General features: G+C 45.8%; 2 protein-coding genes across 3 annotated transcripts in view; both read right to left on the reverse strand.

The window, feature by feature from the left end:
- necab2 (N-terminal EF-hand calcium binding protein 2) overlaps positions 1-6,278 on the reverse strand; it is a 76,872-nt gene extending 70,594 nt beyond the window's left edge. Inside the window, exon 1 of one of the 2 annotated variants that reach the window (XM_023827092.2) lies at positions 5,885-6,278. In XM_023827092.2, coding sequence (XP_023682860.1) covers positions 5,885-6,202 — 318 coding nt within the window. In that variant the 5' untranslated portion in view covers positions 6,203-6,278. The remainder of the gene's footprint in view (positions 1-5,884) is intronic. The other variant, XM_023827091.2, reaches the window with a different exon arrangement.
- A 3,730-nt stretch (positions 6,279-10,008) lies between these two features.
- The window catches only part of hydin (HYDIN axonemal central pair apparatus protein), a 29,501-nt gene continuing 18,396 nt past the window's right edge, over positions 10,009-21,113 (reverse strand). Inside the window, exons 30-49 of the mRNA XM_023827097.2 lie at positions 20,507-20,667; positions 20,329-20,423; positions 18,726-18,969; positions 18,278-18,499; positions 18,001-18,127; positions 17,689-17,854; positions 17,357-17,504; positions 16,658-16,865; positions 16,259-16,480; positions 15,939-16,108; positions 15,523-15,721; positions 15,248-15,406; positions 14,836-15,116; positions 13,983-14,202; positions 13,427-13,639; positions 13,029-13,192; positions 12,330-12,480; positions 11,879-12,109; positions 11,540-11,764; positions 10,009-10,916 (exon numbers count right to left, since the gene is read on the reverse strand). Coding sequence (XP_023682865.2) covers positions 10,416-10,916; positions 11,540-11,764; positions 11,879-12,109; positions 12,330-12,480; positions 13,029-13,192; positions 13,427-13,639; positions 13,983-14,202; positions 14,836-15,116; positions 15,248-15,406; positions 15,523-15,721; positions 15,939-16,108; positions 16,259-16,480; positions 16,658-16,865; positions 17,357-17,504; positions 17,689-17,854; positions 18,001-18,127; positions 18,278-18,499; positions 18,726-18,969; positions 20,329-20,423; positions 20,507-20,667 — 4,107 coding nt within the window. The 3' untranslated portion in view covers positions 10,009-10,415. The remainder of the gene's footprint in view (positions 10,917-11,539; positions 11,765-11,878; positions 12,110-12,329; positions 12,481-13,028; positions 13,193-13,426; positions 13,640-13,982; positions 14,203-14,835; positions 15,117-15,247; positions 15,407-15,522; positions 15,722-15,938; positions 16,109-16,258; positions 16,481-16,657; positions 16,866-17,356; positions 17,505-17,688; positions 17,855-18,000; positions 18,128-18,277; positions 18,500-18,725; positions 18,970-20,328; positions 20,424-20,506; positions 20,668-21,113) is intronic.

The following is a 21,113-nucleotide window of genomic DNA, read 5'->3' on the forward strand; positions in this document are numbered from 1 at the left end:
ATTCAACAAGGTGTTGAAAGCATTCTTTAGAAATCTTGGCCCATATTGATAGGATAGCATCTTGCAGTTGATGGAGATTTGTGGGATGCACATCCAGGGCACAAAGCTCCCGTTCCACCACATCCCAAAGATGCTCTATTGGGTTGAGATCTGGTGACTGTGGGGGCCATTTTAGTACAGTGAACTCATTGTCATGTTCAAGAAACCAATTTGAAATGATTCGAGCTTTGTGACATGGTGCATTATCCTGCTGGAAGTAGCCATCAGAGGATGGGTACATGGTGGTCATAAAGGGTTGGACATGGTCAGAAACAATGCTCAGGTAGGCCGTGGCATTTAAACGATGCCCAATTGGCACTAAGGGGCCTAAAGTGTGCCAAGAAAACATCCCCCACACCATTACACCACCACCACCAGCCTGCACAGTGGTAACAAGGCATGATGGATCCATGTTCTCATTCTGTTTACGCCAAATTCTGACTCTACCATTTGAATGTCTCAACAGAAATCGAGACTCATCAGACCAGGCAACATTTTTCCAGTCTTCAACTGTCCAATTTTGGTGAGCTCGTGCAAATTGTAGCCTCTTTTTCCTATTTGTAGTGGAGATGAGTGGTACCCGGTGGGGTCTTCTGCTGTTGTAGCCCATCCGCCTCAAGGTTGTGCGTGTTGTGGCTTCACAAATGTTTTGCTGCATACCTCGGTTGTAACGAGTGGTTATTTCAGTCAAAGTTGCTCTTCTATCAGCTTGAATCAGTCGGCCCATTCTCCTCTGACCTCTAGCATCAACAAGGCATTTTCGGCCACAGGACTGCCGCATACTGGATGTTTTTCCCTTTGCACACCATTCTTTGTAAACCCTAGAAATGGTTCTGTGTGAAAATCCCAGTAACTGAGCAAATTGTGAAATACTCAGACCGGCCCGTCTGGCACCAACAACCATGCCACGCTCAAAATTGCTTAAATCACCTTTCTTTCCCATTCTGACATTCAGTTTGGAGTTCAGGAGATTGTCTTGACCAGGACCACACCCCTAAATGCATTGAAGCAACTGCCATGTGATTGGTTGATTAGATAATTGCATTAATGAGAAATTGAACAGGTGTTCCTAATAATCCTTTAGGTGAGTGTAAATGGCTGCACTATAGTGCCACTCTCAGGCTTCTCCATCCAGAATAGTGGGGAGGGGGAGGTGCACCTTTTGACTAAATTTGGTATTTCTACGCCTTACACCCTTTAACAGCGCATTTAAAGATCAGCTAAAATATTTTTTCTGGATGGCATGGTGCGATCACAGTGCTATCGATCATGAGGAATACAGCTGACAACAATCTGTAGAAAAATGACCCTGTAGTCAGAAATCTGTAATGGATAATATCAGCAGGTTTCAAGAACAAGACTCAGGGGCGTCTATGAAGCAGTAAGCTGCCATTCATGAACTGAATCAATCATTCACTCAGTGTCTGTGGTGTCATTAAGCTGCTCTAGGCTTTTTGTGCCTAACAAGCCAAGGAACATCCTAATGCAGTGGCGCCAAACCATAGCCAGTGGGGAAAATGGCATTTAAATCAAATTATTACCATTTCCTTTAACTTGTGCAAAAACATTGCATATCATTTGCGCATTTTCTCAGATCAAATGATAAATAAATACAGGCCAATTAAAATAACGTGTCTCGATAGAACATTTTTACGTTTCTTCTTGGGCTTTGAAAAAATGGTTTTGTGCTACAATGCAGATGTCACAACTGTCAAAGCAACAAATATGAGTGTGAAAGAAAAATGATCACACCTGCTCCCCATCTGCCCTCCTCAGAACAATTGGGAGGACAGATCTAATTGTTTATTCTGGACAGCCGAGCAAGAACTAGATATATTACATCTAGATCTGAAGAGCTTAGAGTATGATGATCATCAGAACTTTCTACTGGGCTCCATAAGAGGACTTTGGGTTTCCAGCATCAATCAGCAACAATCCCTTTCGCCAATACTGAACAATCCTTTTAGCGATGGGTTCAACCAATCAATGATTGACATCAAAAGCCATATGTCTCCAATAATCCATCACGGACTACATATAGTATCGGGGTCTGTAATGAGAGCCAGCTGTCCCAATCCCCCCGGCAGTCATTACTGAGAATTCTGTCTTCTGTTTCAGACACAAATTGTGTTAGAAGCAGCTGTCAGTTCTCAACCACGAATTAAAAGAATATATGAACAGCACTCAGCACCAACATATTAAAATCCCAGGTCACAATCACTTAATATTATTCAGTTGCATCTCACTTTTCCTGCATTTCCTATGCACATAGAATTTCTCTTAAAACTGGTCGCGAACTTGACAATGAGTTTCTCATAACCTGTGAAATAAACATATCCTCCGAATCCTTCTGATTCCAGCCTCGATCTGTCAGGCTGACTTCCTGGTTGCTACCACGCTCTATAATCGTTAGCGATCGCGTGGCAAAGCCTTGAACTTCTCGGGGTGCCAAAGCCAAACTGAGTCGCACTGTAGCTACATGCTATCATTTCAAAGCCTCTCAGTTGCTCAGAACTCAGAAGGAGGCCTCAATTAAGAACAGCTCTGAGTATAAGAAAACACTCTGAGGGTTTGGCCCACAACTGCTTCTATAACACTGAGACAACCGAAAACCGTTTGTAAGAAAATGGAGACAGACTGCTCGATAACTGCACCATGGCTGAGAAAAGTTGCTGTCAGCTGGGTTGGCATCATTTATCTTTCAAACTTGTGTCTTCGTCAGATTAGACAAGAAGAGTTAAACGGTAGCAAAAAAGGCGCTAACCTGTCACAGCACATCACCCACACAACAGCAGCCCTGAAGATGGATTACGTACAGTTCTCAGTCAGAGGCCTGAGACTGACGCAATGAATTTTTGAGCATTAATTGAGATGTCCTGGAAATTATTCATTCAAACAGGTTAATGGTCACATTTGTTTCAGTCCAAGTCACATCTCAAGTCTTAGTTTTGCTGTTTGACATTTGGAGTCTTGGTCCCATGCCCTGTTCATCAATTTTGACTGAAAACAATGATAGTTTCAGTTAATTTCAAATGAATTCCGGGCATAATTGCATTGAATTATTAAAATCACATGTTTAAAAATCGCATTTTTCATATCACTGAGCGTGAATGTATAGTTATAACTGCGAAAAAAACAGAAAAACGCTATTACGGTGTTTTAATAAGATTATGCATCACGCAATTCCTTTTATGTACTGTATTGTACATAATATGATTTAACAAATAATTAAACTCACAAAAGAAAAGATGGATTTTAGAAACATATTCAGATCCTTTGGTTTCCATGTGGTTTCTTCCCAGTTTTTTTCTTTTTAATGTGTGAAACTTCACACAATCCATAACAAATGATCATCAACCCTGTAACAAAACTATATTCAAAATTCTAACACCAAAACTGCTAAAACAATAAGCTTAACACATACTGTTAAGTTCAGCACTAACTTGCAACAAAACCATTCTGATAATTGCAGCTGTCTGAGAGTAACTGAGCAGCGAAGGTTTTGAAATATTAAAGCGTGACACAGAAATCATGAGCAATCTGATAATAGAAGAGAAAACAAGGGCTCCAGTAGAGGCACAAGCTGCGAGTGTAAACACTGAGTCTGCTGCTGTGATGGCACTGGGGTAAGATGCAGTGATGGCACTGGGGTAAGATGCAGTGATGGCACTGGGGTAAGATGCAGTGATGGCACTGGGGTAAGATGCTTTTGACCCGCCCCCACCTCTCTTCCTCTCATTCCCTGTCTCTCTCTCTCTCCGTCGCTGAGCTCAGCCCCCCATCTCTGTCTCTCTACATTCTGCCCTGTCTCTCCCTCCCTCTGTTGCTGAACTTGACCCCTGTCTCCATCTCTCCACACTCTGCCCTGTCTCTCTCTCCTTCCATCTCTGACCATGGCCCCTGTCTCTCTCTCTCCTTCCGTCTTCGGGTTTGACCCCTGTCTCCATCTCTCCACACTCTGCCCTGTCTCTCTCTCCTTCTGTCTCTGACCATAGCCCCTGTCTCTCTCTCCCTCTGTCTCCGGGTTTGACCCCTGTCTCCATCTCTCCACGTTCTGCCCCATCTCTCTCTCCTTCCGTCTTCGAGTTTGACCCCTGTCTCCATCTCTCCACGCCCTGCCCTGTCTCTCTCTCCTTCCATCTCTGACCATGGCCCCTGTCTCTCTCTCTCATTCCGTCTTCGGGTTTGACCCCTGTCTCCATCTCTCCACGCCCTGCCCTGTCTCTCTCTCCTTCCATCTCTGATCATGGCCCCTGTCTCTCTCTCTCCTTCCGTCTTCGGGTTTGACCCCTGTCTCCATCTCTCCACGCTCTGCCCCATCTCCATCTCACTCTGTCTCTCTCTGCTAGGCTGACCACACCCCATTCCAGCACCAGAGCTTTGCTGAAGAGCTAGCTTTCCTAAAAAAACATTAAGACGACACTGAATCCACACTGACACACAAAATGACCAGTATGGCTACATTAACATGTTATTCTCAGTTGAGCGTTCTCCAGCATTTAGATGTTTGCTGAATTAGTTTTGAAGAACATCTTTATTGTCATTGTACATGAACAAAGAAAATCACAGCACCTAGGCTTCGGTACAAACCTGACCACCAGGCACGATTCACAATTATACCATTATACTAGAATTAATAATGATTAATAATTTTTCTTTATGTACATGAAATACCAGACTAGGGAGTTCCCTGACTTGTGCTCAGTGCGTACTGTTACTGGCTTCAGGAATCCCCACAACTGGATGAACAGCTGGAAGATGTGCGGACGGATACTCTCATATTTCTGAGTGAGACTGACAGTTTTGATTTGACTAAGATTATTGTTTTATAATATGTCAGTCTTTCGTCTATCTAAAACTTCATCTCTGCACTATGAGCACCGGAAGCACCAAAACCCGCCGCGGCCGCCGTCCCATAGCCCCAGCCCCCAGCCCTGCAGCCCCCCAGCGGATTCCCACACACCCGACTCTCATCTCCGAGCCTCGATTTCGCAGAGCGCTGCTCTCTGGGTTCATACTAAATTAAAGCCACGTTAAGCCAGAGGTATCGGTAATGTAAAGACAGCTACATTTAAATCATTCCTATAGGCTACCTGCAATATCCCCAGATTGCTTCAGACCAATTTAAAAAGTTTGTGAAATGATAAATATGAATAATTTTATAAATACATTCTCGGGATCTAAATCTTCCTAAGCGAGAATGAAGAACGCTCCCTAAAATGTTCCCGACAAAGTCCCGATCTGATCGAATTTGGGTGCCAAGGAATATCTGCACTTTGACTCGTCTTATGTTAACAATTGTCTGTCTCTATGTACACCTGCATCCATCGTTTTGCCCTCTCTGAGGCACTTCATTATCTCGGAAGATTGTTTTTACCATAGGATTTTATTTAACTATTAATATCAAAATGTACGATGTGCAAATCAGAACTATTTTTCATGCTCAGGCTCCACTTTGAACTGTTAATACTGTCGCGATCTTGCAGCAGCTGCAATAATCGCTTGGATGAAAACGTAAAGGCATTCTTAATTAATAATTAAAAGTTTGGTGTGCCCGTGAAATCATGCTTCTTATACACGCTAATATAAAAAAAGCATAAAATTCAGTAATGGTGAAAGCTAACACTAAATTATCAATAAAATGCTCCTTATAAGAGTCCCTTTTTTAAAAGTTTTAACAAAGATTTTACAACAGTGTTAATAAACCATAATTAAAGTGCACTTTTTCCTTTAATAAAGTGCATTTCAACTAATTAACCACAAGGCTAAGATGCAAATTTCTTCAACTCATCTACTTCTCATTTTGGCAATGAGTTAAACGTAACTACAGGCAAGTAATACCTACATCCAAGATAACGGAGGTGCCTTTGCGAGGCTCGGGTGCGAAAAACTGTTCCTGGGCAACCGCCGCCTCCTCCTTCACGTATTCCCGGGAAGAGATGCTTTTGTTGTCGCTCATCTTGGTTACTATCCAGCGGACAAGCCCGTCTATTCCGCCGGACTGGGCGCCGCTGTTGCCGGACTGTGCAGCCGTTGCCGTATCGCTGACCGGTGCTCCGGGTTTCGGCTGATCTTTGCTGTCCTGGGCCCGGAGTTTGGGTTGTTCTTTGTGGAGCAGTTTTTGGACGCCGTCCCTGCAGTAGCGCGCTGCTTGCTCGCACATCCTTTTGCTACAGAGCGTTCATGCTGAGCGCTAAGGGGGCTTTTCCCTCCCTCCTCGCTTACATCATCGGCCATACACACCCCCAATACACACCCTCTTTTTCTACAGTGCAAAACTGAGCGGTAGAGAGAAGCTGCAATCTCCTTAGGCATTGCAAGAAGAGTGCAATATGGACTGCAGTGTGGGAAATTACGCCTAGAAAATTACGCATGTTTAGTAACGTTCAGTGAGACAAAGAGCTCAAACCCAAAGCTGTAAAGGTGAAGCGATCGTACGTTATCATTTACAGCAGTTAGTAATTTTTTATTTTTTATTTTGTAATCTTTTAAATACACGAATAAAAGCTTCTGCGATGGGTTGGCGCACTGCCCTGGGTCGTTCCCCACCTTGCAAGCAATAGCCACAAAGAACAAGTAGGTAATTTGTGCAAACTGGCACCATCAGTCTTAAGGTGATGATACGCAGGGCAACTTTTCGCCAGGCAATTGCCAAGCAGGTGAGACAAAGGGCAACTAATCTGGATCAGGATGATCCCGAAAATTTGCCCACTGTCGATCAATGTTTTTCAAGTAGAATAATCTTGCCCGTTATCAATGTGACATTGCCTGATAACTGCTCAAAAATTTGCCCTGTGTATCATCACTCTAAAACATTCTTCCAGCTATGAGAAATGGTCCAAATATCAGGAGATTTATTTGGTCCACTAACTTCAGGGTGGGTTACTTCATAGCTCCCTGATCAGATTAGCACCCCATTGCCTAAATCCAACACTCCTGTTAGAGATGAAAAAGCTCTGGTATTGAACACTGAAAGGTGAAGGGCTCATGGTTGAAAATTGGCTTCCTTTAAACTGTGGCTTATCATTTCTGCTTCGTGATGTTATGAAGGATAGCCCAGATTGCTCCAGTGCCTTCCCCTTTCAAAGGTGATTAACTAATACCATCTCAAATTCTCAGGACGTAATTGGATCAGGAGCTACCCACCCAAGGGAGTCCAGAGATGTAGGACTAATTTAAGAGACATTTTAACCCAAGTTGAAGGGGCTGTTTCCTTGAAGTACATGAATTCCAAAAACCGTTAGACCATTAACACCTCAAGCCTTCTAAGAAGAGCTATAGATCTTCCGTATTCAGCAGTGCGTGCTGCTTGGGTATGCAGCGTGGTAGTTAGAGTGACACTTGAACACCATACACTTTAGTCACTGTGCTGTTGCAATGCATGCTGGGATTTTTGCCCAAAGCTCACTTTCATCACTTAATGTGGTAGCAGAGTAACAGGGTAATATATATTACCAGCAGCACAATTATTCAGGTTTTAATAGCCATTCATTTATTTAGTTGTCTGTTTTCAAATGGAAAAGCTGAAATCAGTGTGTGGAAGCCAGTGATGTGTGACCACTGTGTGCTCAGCTGGTGTATGCAGTGCTCCAGAAGCTACTGTACAGTGATCCAGTGATCCATCCCAGCAGAAAAGACTTGGCCTATGATGTATAAATAATGCATTGTGGACTCAAGTCTCCTTCGCCAAAGTTAGGTCTCTGTTATTCTTGTCAGGTTAATGATCCCGTACACAGAAGTCTCAGCTTTGACTAGGAAACCCCTGGATCTTGTAAAAGACCCATATAAATGGTTTACGTTGGTTAATCTTTACACTCAGATTTGTGACAATGCACATAATAAACAAGAACATACTGTATGTACATAAAAGTCTAATTACTGTTGAAAAAGGTCACATTACAAATGCCAGAATGGAAGAACTTCCCCCTTTACATCCTTCAGATGAAACAGGTCTGAAACAAGGTTTATGAGCTGTTAAGGTTCAGTGAGAACAGAAATTTCCATTTCTGGCTTATTAATAAGTTAGAGCAGCATAAATTTAGATGGCACTTCAGTTCCTTGAGCACTCTGGGGTTGGAATGAGGTTTCCAGAGAAATTCTGGCCTCTAGTTCCAAACTGCACAAACAATTATGACCAGGTCTGATGGGATATGTTTTTTGGTCTTTCAGAGATCAGAGAAACCAGGTTTCTAATGCATGGTGGGTGTAATTATCAGGAACTGCCACTAACCAGTTTAGCACATGCACTGTGAGGTATTGATTGCCATGTGATTGATAGCTAATTAATATTCTGTCTGTGGTTGATGCTTTACAGAAGTGGACACTTCAGGTGATAAAAGAAAAAACATAGACCAAGATTTTGTTTCAACCAACTAGTTGAGTATAAAGAGTCAAAGTCAGTACTCAACTGGTTTGTTGAAAGTCTTGATCTGCACTTTTACTTTTCGCACCTGAAATGTCCACCTTTGATGCCTTAGCATAATCGCACACAGAGCTTCTAAAATTAGGCAGCACCAGCCGACCCCAGAGCTTGTTTTCAGGTGGGGAGCAGATTTCTGTTTGTTCTTAGTGTCACTCAGATCCACCCTGTAGCTTAGCAACTCAATTTGGGGGAGGAGGAGGAGGAAAGGGAGTGTGAGATAAACCTCAGATGTTTCGTCTGAACCCTTCAGGTCAGTTGGCCCCAATGCATCCCACGTACAAGGCTGGTCCAAACGCAGGGAGCAGGCAATTTAATGCCCACAAGTTAGTCAGCGTTTCCAGCCGAATGGCGAGCAAACGTGACAGCAGGAAATCACAGGCGATATGCGCAAACATCATGTGTTTGCCAGAGACGTCTGAAGTGCTGCACTCACTGAAGTCCTCCATTGACCATCCAAGTGACAAGTATCTACTGCTTGTTATTATACAAAAGTACATACCTTTATTAATCTTTAAAAATGATAAAAGTTAATCATGGTAATTACTTAATAATTAATGCTATATTTTTCAAGTACACAAAGACAATGTAAATCACGTTTTTCCCAAAGAAGAGCAAATCAACTTGTCACTGTAATTAATTTTTGTGAGAATAACTCTACTATGTGTCAAAATATTCCATGACAAGATGTATGGTAAACAGCCTAAACAGGGTATCCATCGGGGTTAGGGCTGCTGCCTCCCACCTGAACTGGTCCAAATGCCTTGCCAGCTCTGTGTATGTGTGGAGTTTGCATGTTCTGCCAAAGTCATGCGGGTTTCCACCAGGTACTCCGGTTTCCTAGTGCAAGGTATGCAGTTAGGTTCTCTGGCATCTCTAACATCACTCATAGCCCATGACTGCGTGTGTGTCTGTGTATGTGCCATGACATGGACTCTTATACTATCCAGAGTGTACACTATAGCCTGGCACCTGTACTAGGTGGGCTCCATACCCCTCCATCACCAGCACAAGCAGGTAGAAGATGGATGGATGGAAGCTGTCCACTGCATGTACCCAGACTACATCAAATACTGCGGGACATGCCAGGTCTCTTAGCCCACTCTATTTCTAGTCTCGCTCTCTTGAAAAAGGGCAACTGTGCCCCCTGGTGGAAAAAAGAAGAAAGTAAACTAATCAAGAACTAAACAATGGATACATCCATCTTCAAAAGGCCTATCCTGGGTGTGAATGGCAGGGAGGCCTGGGGCCTGACCCATGCTGCAATGGGACACACTCACACACACACACACACACACACACACACACACACACACACACACTCACACACACACACACTCACACTCACACACACACACACTTTGAGTACTTCAGAGATGCCATTTAGCTTAACTGCATGTCATAAGAGCAAAATCTGCAGACAGTGAGCCACTGTACACTGCCCCAGTGAGACGGACCATCTGCTGACAGAGACCTGGCAGATCTGGCTGTGAACAAACTAAAGCATCCAAGGAGTTTTCAGTAATTCAATAATTTATTTTATTCACTCACATTGCAGTTCAGCATAGATGACACATGCAACACATTTTTGTTGTACTGAAGTATAATGACAAAAAGGCTTTTATCTTATCTTAATTTAAACGCAATAAAAGGAAAGATTTTTATGAAAAACTATAACTATAAAATATAAAATACTTTATTATGTAAGAAAGTATCTTAGTGTAGTCTAAATACTCAGATGCATGTACATAAAACTTCTGATACAATTAAAGTACATTTAAGTCTATGTTGTATAATATTCATTTGAACAGTTTAAATAACTACTAAGCCTGAATGCAGCAACAAATGGTTGCTGGATCTCAGCAAGTTCTGCGTAGCCTCAGGTGCTGTGTTCTGAGGGCGCTAATGAGGGTCTACAGTACCTCACAGGCCTTCGGGGGGGCTACCTCACAGGCTTTCAGGAGGCCTTACCTCGTGAACCCACTTCTGAGCTCAGGCCCTTCAGGTAGAAGGCCCAGCAGACACCCTGCCCGTGGCCCTCAGAGCGCGGGCTGGAGACAGTCAGCTTACCCGTGCAGGGCTGCGGGGAAGGGCTCTCGTACGCCACCACCACACTTTGCGTCTTCTTGGAACGAATTATCTCCGTCCCCTTGACAGTGAAACAGGGGTTGTCCACTTGGAAGGAGAAGGTGGTGGTCTGCAGAAAAACGTTCTTGAAAGGGATGGAGATGCTGGAGCCTGCATGGATGGTGAAGGGGCCCTGGGCTTTGGGCGGAAGGCACGTGCCGACGAGCGGGAAGATGTAGTCGCCCCCCAGGCTCGAGGACAGGGTGAGAGCGGCGCGGGTCTCGCCCAGCTGGCTCGGCTCGAAGTAGACGTCCACCCCGACATCAGTGCCGGCCTGGGAGCCCGCTGGTGCCGTGATGCTCTTCTCCACCGTGTAGTCTGGGCCGTCCGTCTGGGGCAGCAGAAGCAGGAAACACAGTCAGCACATTCTTCATTTACATTCTTACAGTCATTTATTCCTAATGAAGCTTAGATGCACCTCAGCAGATGTTGTTTTATATTTATGAAGATATAAATTTCATAAATATAATTTATGACTTATATAAGACATGCTGAATATTACAGAGAATCTGAGCATCAATAAGCAATTAAACTACAACAAATTGAAAGCTTGTACTTCAATCTGCAATGTCTATATCAGGGAAAAGCACATATATCACAGAGTGTGTAATCTTATATATGTGGTTCTTATGTAAGTGTGGGGTTCTGCAGTGTACGGGGGCCCGGATTTCAGCAGTCTTGTAGGGGGATGATTCAGGATCGCAGGTATTAAGATGCCATATCCGTGCTTATGCTGCAGGTAAGCACCGGTGTTTTAAACTTGACAGGGGCCGTGACAGGTAGTCAGAGGAGAGATGGACGTGAGCTTTCAGGAATAACGACGGGACAAGCAGCTGGGGGGGGTGGGGGGGCTGCCAGCAGGGAGGTCGAGGGAGAACCTAAGGTGTGGAGACCAGAAAATCCTGAGAAGGTGCCTGCAGCCTGCAGGTGTGACACAGAGGAAGCGGCACGTACCTTGCCGGTATATTCCGCCTTGGCGCGGGAGTAGTTTGTGAACTTGGCGCCAATGTACTGGCCGGTGCCCAGGGGGGTCCGGAAACAGAGGGGCTTCTCAGGAGGGGCGGGCAGCGCCCGGAGCAGCAGCTCGTAGTGGAAGTGGCCCAGCTCACTGCAGAACAGGGTCAGACGGGCGGTCGAGTCTCCTGGCCGCAGGGGCTGGTACTCAAAAGTGAGGGGTGCCTGCGTGGATCAGCAAGAGAGGAAGAGTGAGCAGATGAGAGAGATGGACAGACAGCCCTGAAGGAGAGAGAGTGAGAGGGAGAGAGAGAGAGATATGGCCCCTGGTATACACACCATGGACAATGCGGGCACAAATAGCTGGGGAGGCATGAAGATGTCCCCACTGCGGCACTCGGTGGTTAAGTAGAGGCCGACAGGGAGGGGGTTCTCCACGGTCACTGTGGCTGAGGCCATCTGCCTCACCAAAGCCACCATCTCCACCATTTGGATGACGCCGGGCGCGGTGGCCTTGAAGTTCACATAGTAAAACAGGTACTCCTGTGTCAGCTCGTTCCCGAAAGTCACCTGGGCAGGAAAACGGGCCGATTAAAAAGGGCCAAAGCCCCAAAGTCCACGTTCACATTCACCTGAGACGCTCTCATCCACAGCGACATACAAGTGAGGCAAACAGCACATCACAAGCGTACGTGCCGTCAAGGGGCAGACGTAGCTCATCAATGTTCATCAACATTCATCAACGTGACAACAATGTCTGCTGAAAAGCTCTCCAGCTTGTTGTTCTCACTTTGGCGCTGATATTTCCTTCTCTGTAGCTAAAGAAGCCGAGTTTATAGCTCCTCCTGGTGGCCGCTGGGACATCCAGGTACTCCAGCCCCTTGACGGTGATGGTGTTATCAGGCCGCTCGGGTTTCAGGATCTCCACAACGACACGGAACCTACGGACAGAGAAAGAGAACCATGAGAGTGAGGGGGCGGAGAAAAAAAATGCAGAGATTTAACTGAGCAATATCTTCCCCCACCTTAGAGAAGTTAGTGGCCCTACTGAGCAATTCAGGCTCTTCCTCTGGTGTTTTATTAAGACATTTTGTCATGTTTTTTGATTAGTTCATTTCTTTGACGATAATAAAAGTCTGGTCATCTTGATATGGCACCAGTCAAATATTCATAAGGGATGAGAACTGCAATAATTTTTCCCCAAATCCTACTGATATTTAATGTGCACTTTCAAGAGAAAACTACAGAGGCAGGCAGTGCGGAAGGAGAGACACGGCGCCAATGCTGCCTGAAATTAAATGTACATCGAGGCCTATCAGACACGACCCATGTGTGCGACTCTAATTAAACTCCAGCCGTGCCGCTTGCTCAGTCTGTTTACACTGTGAATCTCGCCGGGACTCTGCGCTAGGAAAGCAGGTCTGCTGGAGGCTGGTGACAATGTGTGGTGCCCGTAATCATGATTACTGTGCATGCCTGTGTACCGTACCTCTGGGGCCGGGGCAGCCAGTTCAGCACCGATAACACTCCCGTGAACTGGGTCTTGCAGGGCACCTCGTGGGAGACGGTGCCGGCAGCCTTGGGCGGCTCGGAGGTCCCGAGCAAGCTGTACAGCAAGGCTGTCCCGTCTGGGAAGGAGAAGAAGATGGATCCCTGGGGAACAGATGGGACAAGGAGAAGACATGAGCATGGATGAGGGAGACGTACAGGTAACATGCTTACAGTATTACTAGCTGTCGAGTTACTAGTCTAACTTTGGATTCAAAGGACATTATTAGTTAGCATGCAGTTTAGTTATGCCTGAAAGGCTTAAATGTCAATATTTGCTTTCAGGAGAAAGATGAACTTATGTAGAAAAGAAGATGAAGATGAGGACAGTTTGCACACCTGGTGCTTCTTCCCATCACCAGTCATCACCAGGGGCTTGTAGGTGATCTCATAGGGCTTGTTCTGCTGGCCTGGCTCAAGGACCAACGTCAAGGGGGAGCTCCAGTGCTCCCCCTGCAGGACAGGCTTCAGAGTGCATCGCTGGCTGCTGCGGTTGGACAGGGGGACGGCCTGGGTGTGCTCAGTGCGCACCTGACACACAAAGTGCAACACCTGGCCGGAGACAGACGTGAGCGGAGACGGGCAGAGAGGGAGGAGGTGGAGAAAATACGTCAAGGGAAGGGATAGAGTAACGTGGAAAAGGTGTGGACAGTAGGTACTCAGACTGCTAACCCTAGAAAGAGACCTTAACCTGAATTGCTCCTGTAAGATATTAGCTCTATAACTGGGTACAATTTGAATTTGAATAATAGTATCTCTTATAGAAAAGCACAATAATTACCATAAGAAGAAATGTATTAACACATTCCATTCACATTCAAAACAAACGGGTTGTTTGTAAAAGACACATTTCGAAATAGAAGATAAAGGACTAGCTGGGGTGGGGGGGACTTACCTCCTTGACGACGGGGGTCACGATGCAAGACCCCGAGAGGGTGAGTCTGATGGGTTTGCCACCCTCGATGGCACAGGGGACATTGTCACAGCGCAGATCCTGGCTGAGTTCCGTGGGGGCAAAAGTCACATCAAATGGCACCAGCATGGCAGGGCAGATGTAGCCCTCGGTGGGCGTTATGGAGAACACCGGAGCAAAAGCCTTCACGTCCCACTTGAACCTGAGTTATGTTACATATAATGTTATAAATATACTTATGTGACTGTGTTTGTAAAGACAGTTTGTGTATATAACATTTTTTCTAATTTGCCTGTGGCGATGTCCCCCCCAGTGAAAATACCCCCTTTTAAGTTATTCAGCTTTAGAAAATGAGAAAGGTGTGTGTGCGTGTGTGTGTTTGCGTGTGCGTGTGTGCATGTGTGTGTTTGCATGTGCGTGTGTGCATGTGTGTGTTTGCGTGTGTGCGTGTGCATGTGTGTGTTTGCGTGTGTGTGTTTGCGTGTGCGTGTGTGCGTGTGTATGTGTGTGTGCGAGCGGGTTTACCTATCCTTATACCTACACAATGTCCCCATAACGTGATAAATATCCATTTTTTTTCCCTTATGGGGACCGGTTTCCTGGTCCCCATAAGGGAAAACTCTATTTTATAAAAATCGGTGACTGCTATGAAAAAACTGAAAACGCAAAAACTCTTGTATTTTGTTAGGTTACTTATGGTTATGGTTAGGGCAGGGTGGGGGTTAAGGTTGTCATAGTTAGCGTTAGCATTTTTCCCATTGAGATGAATGAACGGTCCCCATAAGGATATGTTTACCCAACATGTGCATGTGTGTGTGTGTGTGGGTATCAGTACCGGGCTCCCATGTCTCCCGTGTTGCTCATTACAATGCGCCGGCTAACTCGGCTGCCCTTAGCCACTGCTCCAAAGGGCAGGTGCTTTTGGTCTAGCTGAACCTCGATGCCATGGCAGCAGCCCCGCAGCACCAGCAGGGGGCGCACTGTCCCCAAGCACTCCAGCTGCAGCTCTTCCTTGAAGGGGGGCAAACGGTAGCAGGGGGAGAACAGCAACTCAATGGAGCAGCGCCCTCCCCCTGATTTCAAGGTCACCTCTCCAGTCGGACTCACTGAGAGCACCTGTGGATGGCGAACACCAGTCCTTCTTGAGTATTACCAATAACCACAGGAGTTTAGCACTGACTTAAACACTGTTTTTAACACCAGTTCCTTTTGAATGATACCAGTCTATGGACTGGGACCTCCTCTACCTTGGAGTCCAACAGCGTTTCCACAGATGGGTTCAGAAGCAAGGAAAATGTCACAGGAGCTTGGCTGTTGTTCACCACAGGAATCACTGTCTTGGTCTTCTGACCAATCAGGAGGGTCCCGAGGTTCACCACCTTGTCCTTGGGGTCTTCCACATGAATCTGAAAGAATGGCCATGGTGAGAAGGTCTCAAGACCTTAAAGCCACAAGCAAATGGAATTTCCATGAAGTGGCGGAAGTTTGCATAACTACGTAAGTTCGTGTTTCTTCTTCTGACCTTCAACTCAATGCCCTGGCCCAGGATCTCCACCACATGCTTTGCGGAGTCATTTATTTCAAAGAAGACCTTCTCCTTGTATCGCATGACCTCTCGTGGATAAAAGGTAATAGGCACCTCCATGGTTTCACCAGGAAGCAACACTTTGGGCTGGAAGCCCACCTCCAGATGTACTGTACTATGGTACAAGCAACCCAAGCTATGGAGGAGACACGAGACATTACATCACTACACTGTAGACAAGTTGTATTTAAAAAGCAGGCTTTTCAGAGCCATGTTTTATTCCATCCATCCATCCATGGCTATAGATGTCTTATCCATATTCCACAATACATTAAATACCTCCTTATACAATAAACAGTATGTAATACTGGTGGTGGACTAAATGAAGTTGCTTCACTCCGTTGCTATGTTACCTAACTGACTGCTCTCCCTTGTTGGAGATAACCAGCGTCTTTGCAGGAGGCACCATGCCAGCACAGTAGAGGAAGCTCTTTCCAAAGTTATGCTTGAGGAAGGAGAAGTGGATGCTGGGATTCACTGCCAAGCCAGAGAAGCAGCACTTGAAAGATGGTCCGTTCTTTACCTGAAGAGAGGCAGCAGAGAACACTGGATGAATCCAAATGACGGTTTAGCTGCAGTCCGCCATCACAGTACCGTTATCAGGTCAACCCTGCCAAGGTCGCTCTCGAGCCCAGTGGTGTCCGATGGCGATTCAGAGGTCAGGGCCACTCACGCGGACACGGAGGCCGGTATTTCTGAGCACACACTTCTGTAGCGGAAAGAATGTCACAGTACAGCTGTTCTGTCCTCCTGTAGGCACAATGCCACTGCCAGGGTCCACCTGCAGGTGGCGCTGCATCTCCGGCGGGCCCCACAGCTCGTACTGTACATCTAAGCTGAACTTTCCAGGGTTCGAAACCAGGAAGTGGCACAAAGTTTTGTCACCCAGCTCAACCTATCCAAAGATTGATAAACAAGAGTCAGATTAGCACAGCCAATCAGGAGGCGAGTCTCACTGTTTGTTTTTTTTCACTCCTGCAGTAACCTGGGAAGATTTTAGCAACATACTTCCCTTTCCTGGATTTTCCGGTTTTCGCAGTGCATCTGCTGTCCAGTGTCTCCAGCAGCTCACCTGTTTGAAGTCCACCTGATGTTGGTTTCCCGGACACAGGTCTGTGACTTCACCATCCACGCTCTGCCACTGAACACATGCGGCGAAGGTGAAGCTCTCTGCTTTCACGTTCACGGTCAAAGGCTTCACCTTTCCTCTCACGTCACACACCAGGTTGAAGGTCACAGGCCCCTCCTGTGTAGGGCTGAAGGAGATGGCCAGGGGAAGCCTGGCAGGGAGTGCATGTCATTCAACTACGTCTCGCTGAATCTCACTCAACAGCTAAGCGTAGCAGTTAAGGACTCATAACCTGAGGATTGCTGGTTTGAGTCCGAGAGGAAGCATTTTTATATGTGTGGACTTGATACAAATTGCTGCAATAAGATATACAACCCTATGGGTTAAAATTGTAGGTCACTTTGAATTAAAATGTATTATATATTATATCACATACCATATAATTTATGAAAATTATCAAAAAAGCAAGTAAATGTTAATTTCATTTGCCAGAAGTATTAAGCAGATTTGACCATTTGCCAAGAAGCAAATTTACAAATGTAAGCTGTTGGGAAAAGAATGGATGGAAAGAATTAATAACAGCTAATATTTAATATTATATTTTTCCATAATGGTGACAGTTTGATCTTGGACAAAGGGGACAGGGAGGACCCATATTATGTGACATGAAATCAAATGCAATTGTGTCAGAGGACAAGCTACCTGTCACGGGCTTGCACTGTCCCCATCAACGGCTCAAGCCGCAGGGTGTCGAGGCTGGCCTCAGAGTGACAGGAAGCTTGCCGGATGGAGAAGTGGAACGGAACCTCCTCCATGTTCAGTAGGTAGACCTTCTCATGCACCTTGCGGCCTGTAGAGTGTGGCACCCAAAGTTAACACTACAGGAGTGTTGAGGTTAAAGCACCTATCAATGTCCAACAGGACTGTCCTACAAATATTTCCAATGGAATCACATAACGCTGTCAAAACACGAACAATGTAAGTAACAGCTGTGTTCAGAGGAATCTTTGGGAGAGATGCTGAAAGACTCTCACCCATAAGCAAATATCCCAGGTTGACATGGGTCCGGTCCATGTACACCACCGGCTCACGGGCCAAGCCCACAAGCAGAAAAGGCACTGAGATATTCCGCTCTGGGATCATGAAGGTCCAGAGGGCCTCCGCAATGTTCAGGTCCTGGGCCCGGAACTCAAAAGAGACCTAGAGGCAAAAAACGTGGCACATTGGTGTAGTTATGTTATGGAGGGGAGAACATACCACAAATTAGTGTCTCTTTCTGGAGACCTTATCTACATATGTTTCCATGGTTACCTAGCTTTTGTTAGAACATCTAACAAACACACTACCTCTGCTTTTTTTCCTGGTTGGATAAAGCCCTTGGGAGTCAGGCACTTGAAAGTAGCATCCTGTAAGCCCTCACAAGTCCACATGAACGAGTAGGACTTGCTGGTGGGGTTCACAATACTGAACACCCTGCGGAGAGCAGAAGAGCGACAATTAGCTGAAAAAAATCAGTGTCAAAGCCAGCATTTTGGTTTCTACAGCATGGTTGTGCCAGTATCTCCACCTTTGCAGTTGTTGGATCATTCTGGCATTTCTGCAGGCCACAGTGGTGCCACCTACTTTGAAATGGCTGTGCCAATGCCCACTGAGGACACCTCGATGACCCTTGTGTTGGGGTCCAGGGTGGCCCGGGGAGGGGCCCCACTGGGGCCCTGCATGTCAGGGTTGCGCCGCCCCCCGCTGAGGTAGTCTGAGTCCTCAAGATGGAAGTGACAGTCGGGAAGGAGGCTGCGGCCCCTGACAGCCAATGAGGGGCCCTGGCCGTCCTGTAGGTTGGGGACGCTGCCCAGGGACATGAGGGCACAGAGGAAAATAGAAAAACCAGCATTTCAGGCAAAGTCACCCTTCAACCAACAGCACAGTGACTACAAAAGTCTATTCATTTCAACAGCATTAAGCCTATAACCAGAGCCTGCCTGATTTTGTTTTACAGTGACATATTTTGGGTTAAATGATCTGCATCCTTCAGTTATGTCCCTTGGTCTTCTCCGAGTAGAAGGTGCCTGACCTGCAGATGAGCAGACCCTCCCACTCGGACACCTCCAGCGGGGAGAACCGGACGCAAAAAGTCAGACTGTCCCCAGGGTTGATGGTCCCGGCACTGGGCTCCACGGAGAACGGTGGCAGGTTGGGGTCTCCCAGGAGCAAGTTTGAAACACTTTCCAAAGCACTGGCTGGACGGGACGCCGCCCTGGGGGCGTGCTGGGAACGAGGGGCTGCAGGCGGGGGAGGGGCTGCAGGCGGGGGGGTTCCTAAGAAAGACACCCAATATGTGCTTCTTATTATGGTTTCTGGCAAAAGTAAAATGTTGCCATATTACGGTCATGAATCTGGTCATACAGTGAGAGAAAAAGCCGTTCTTAAGGAAGCTGTTCTTATTCCAGTGTTTCTCACACTGGAATAAGCACACCTAAACCAAATTATAAAGTGATCAAGAACATCGGATACCCAGAATGTGAACTGTCTAGGAGGTCTCTGAGGACTGGATTCAGAAACACTGCCTCATTCGGTAACACTTTGTGAAATACTCATCTCATGTTTGTTCATGTATCTTTCATTTTAAGTAGCTACTATGTTTGTTCATGATTTGTACTTCAGTAGTAAATGAGTTACTAATACACCACATGGACAAAAGTACTGGGACACCTGGCAGTTACACCTACAGGATCTTTTATGACATCACATTCAAAATTCCGTCACTGAGCCAACAGAAGGCTGTGCCTCAGCACTCAGTGACCCTGCTCTGTTACTTTACATGCTCTGTCACTTCATGGCTGAGTTTCTGTTGTTCCTAAATGCTTCCATGTTGCAATGATATCACTTACAGGTGACCGTGGAATATCTAGCAGGGAAGAAATTTCACAAACGGACTTATAGTAAAGGTGGCCTCCTATGACCATACCACGCTTGAACTCAATGAGCTCTTCAGAAGGACCCATTCTTTAGCAAATGTTTGTAAACCTGACTGAAAGGCTTGGTGCTTGATTTTACACACCTGTGACAATGGGTCTGAATGAAAGGTGAATTCACTGGTTAAGAGCTGTGTGCCATTACTATTGCCCATATAGTGTAAGGATTTGTGCCCCCTCCACGAAAGAGTTTCCCCTTATTCGTTGATTCTGATTCTATCTTAGGCCTGGCGTTAGGTAAAGCAACCACATCCTTTCCAGAAGCATTAAAGAGAGTTAATCGGTGCTCCTGTGATTCGTGACTCCCCCCCCCCCACAGTTGTTCATCACCGCTCACACTATGTAAAGAAGCTGTGCGGCGGCATTAAAACCAGAGAAGTGCTGAATCTGTGGCCCCTAGCATGCAGTATGACCTTTAACGGATGTACTGAGACCCCCCCAGCAGCCGTGTCTGAAGGTCACAGTCCAGACCCATTATCACAGAAATTAAACCCTCCTTGGGATGCTAATATTTATTGTCATCCAGACGGTACTGAAGTACCACAGTACAGAGTGAGACATTCCATCAGGTCAGTGTATATGGCAGGAAGAACTGCAAGATGAAGACTAACTGGTTGGAACCTCAGCTGTAAGATCTTACTAGATTTAGCTGGAGTGATAGAATGTACAACTGATTTTACTGGTGTACTATGTCACAGTTACCTCCTCGATCGAAGCCGACAGCCGGTCCGGCTTGGTCCATTAGCACCTGCCAGGTGAACTCGAGCAGTATATCACCTGAATTTATCATCTGGAACCTAAAAGCAGGGAAATTTTGTGATGCGCAGTAAAACGCTAATTTACCATGGTCAAGTGATACAGAGGGACACACACTACTTACTGGAATATCCGAGTCTGATACAACATTGTGTCTTTGAAGCGAATGTTTTCCGCCTTGCAGGTGAACCTGGCATAATCGCACACAGCATTAATACGTAACTCCAGCTCCCTGGACGAGTTCTCCACCACGGAGTGGGCCGGCTCGGGGTCACTCTGGATCACCTGAGTCAAAAAGACTTTTCTGGTGAATTTCTTACAGCCTTCTGACCAATGTGTAGTGAAGCTCACCATTGATGGTCTTCTTTAGACTTATCCCAGACTGGGTTAGTACACATTTTAATCATAAACATTCACCTCGACCCAGACAGTCCAAACGTATGCTCCCTCCCAGCCAGCAGCTCTGCAGCTCTGCTCATTACACGACGATAAACATTATATGTATCGTGACCACGCTTAACTAATTAGTGGGAACGATAACGATAAAAAATGATATATATCGTGGTCACGATTTACTAATCCATTCCCTCATCCTAATTAAAACGTGGCCACGTTTTACTCCAACAATATTACATTTACAGTAGTCATGGTGATGTAGGCTATTTACCATACTTTTAAACACCTTGCCCTTAATATAATAATAACAATGTAATAAAAAATAAAATAAAATT

Source organism: Paramormyrops kingsleyae, chromosome 13 (genome assembly GCF_048594095.1).
Source record: "Paramormyrops kingsleyae isolate MSU_618 chromosome 13, PKINGS_0.4, whole genome shotgun sequence".
Taxonomy (NCBI): domain Eukaryota; kingdom Metazoa; phylum Chordata; class Actinopteri; order Osteoglossiformes; family Mormyridae; genus Paramormyrops; species Paramormyrops kingsleyae.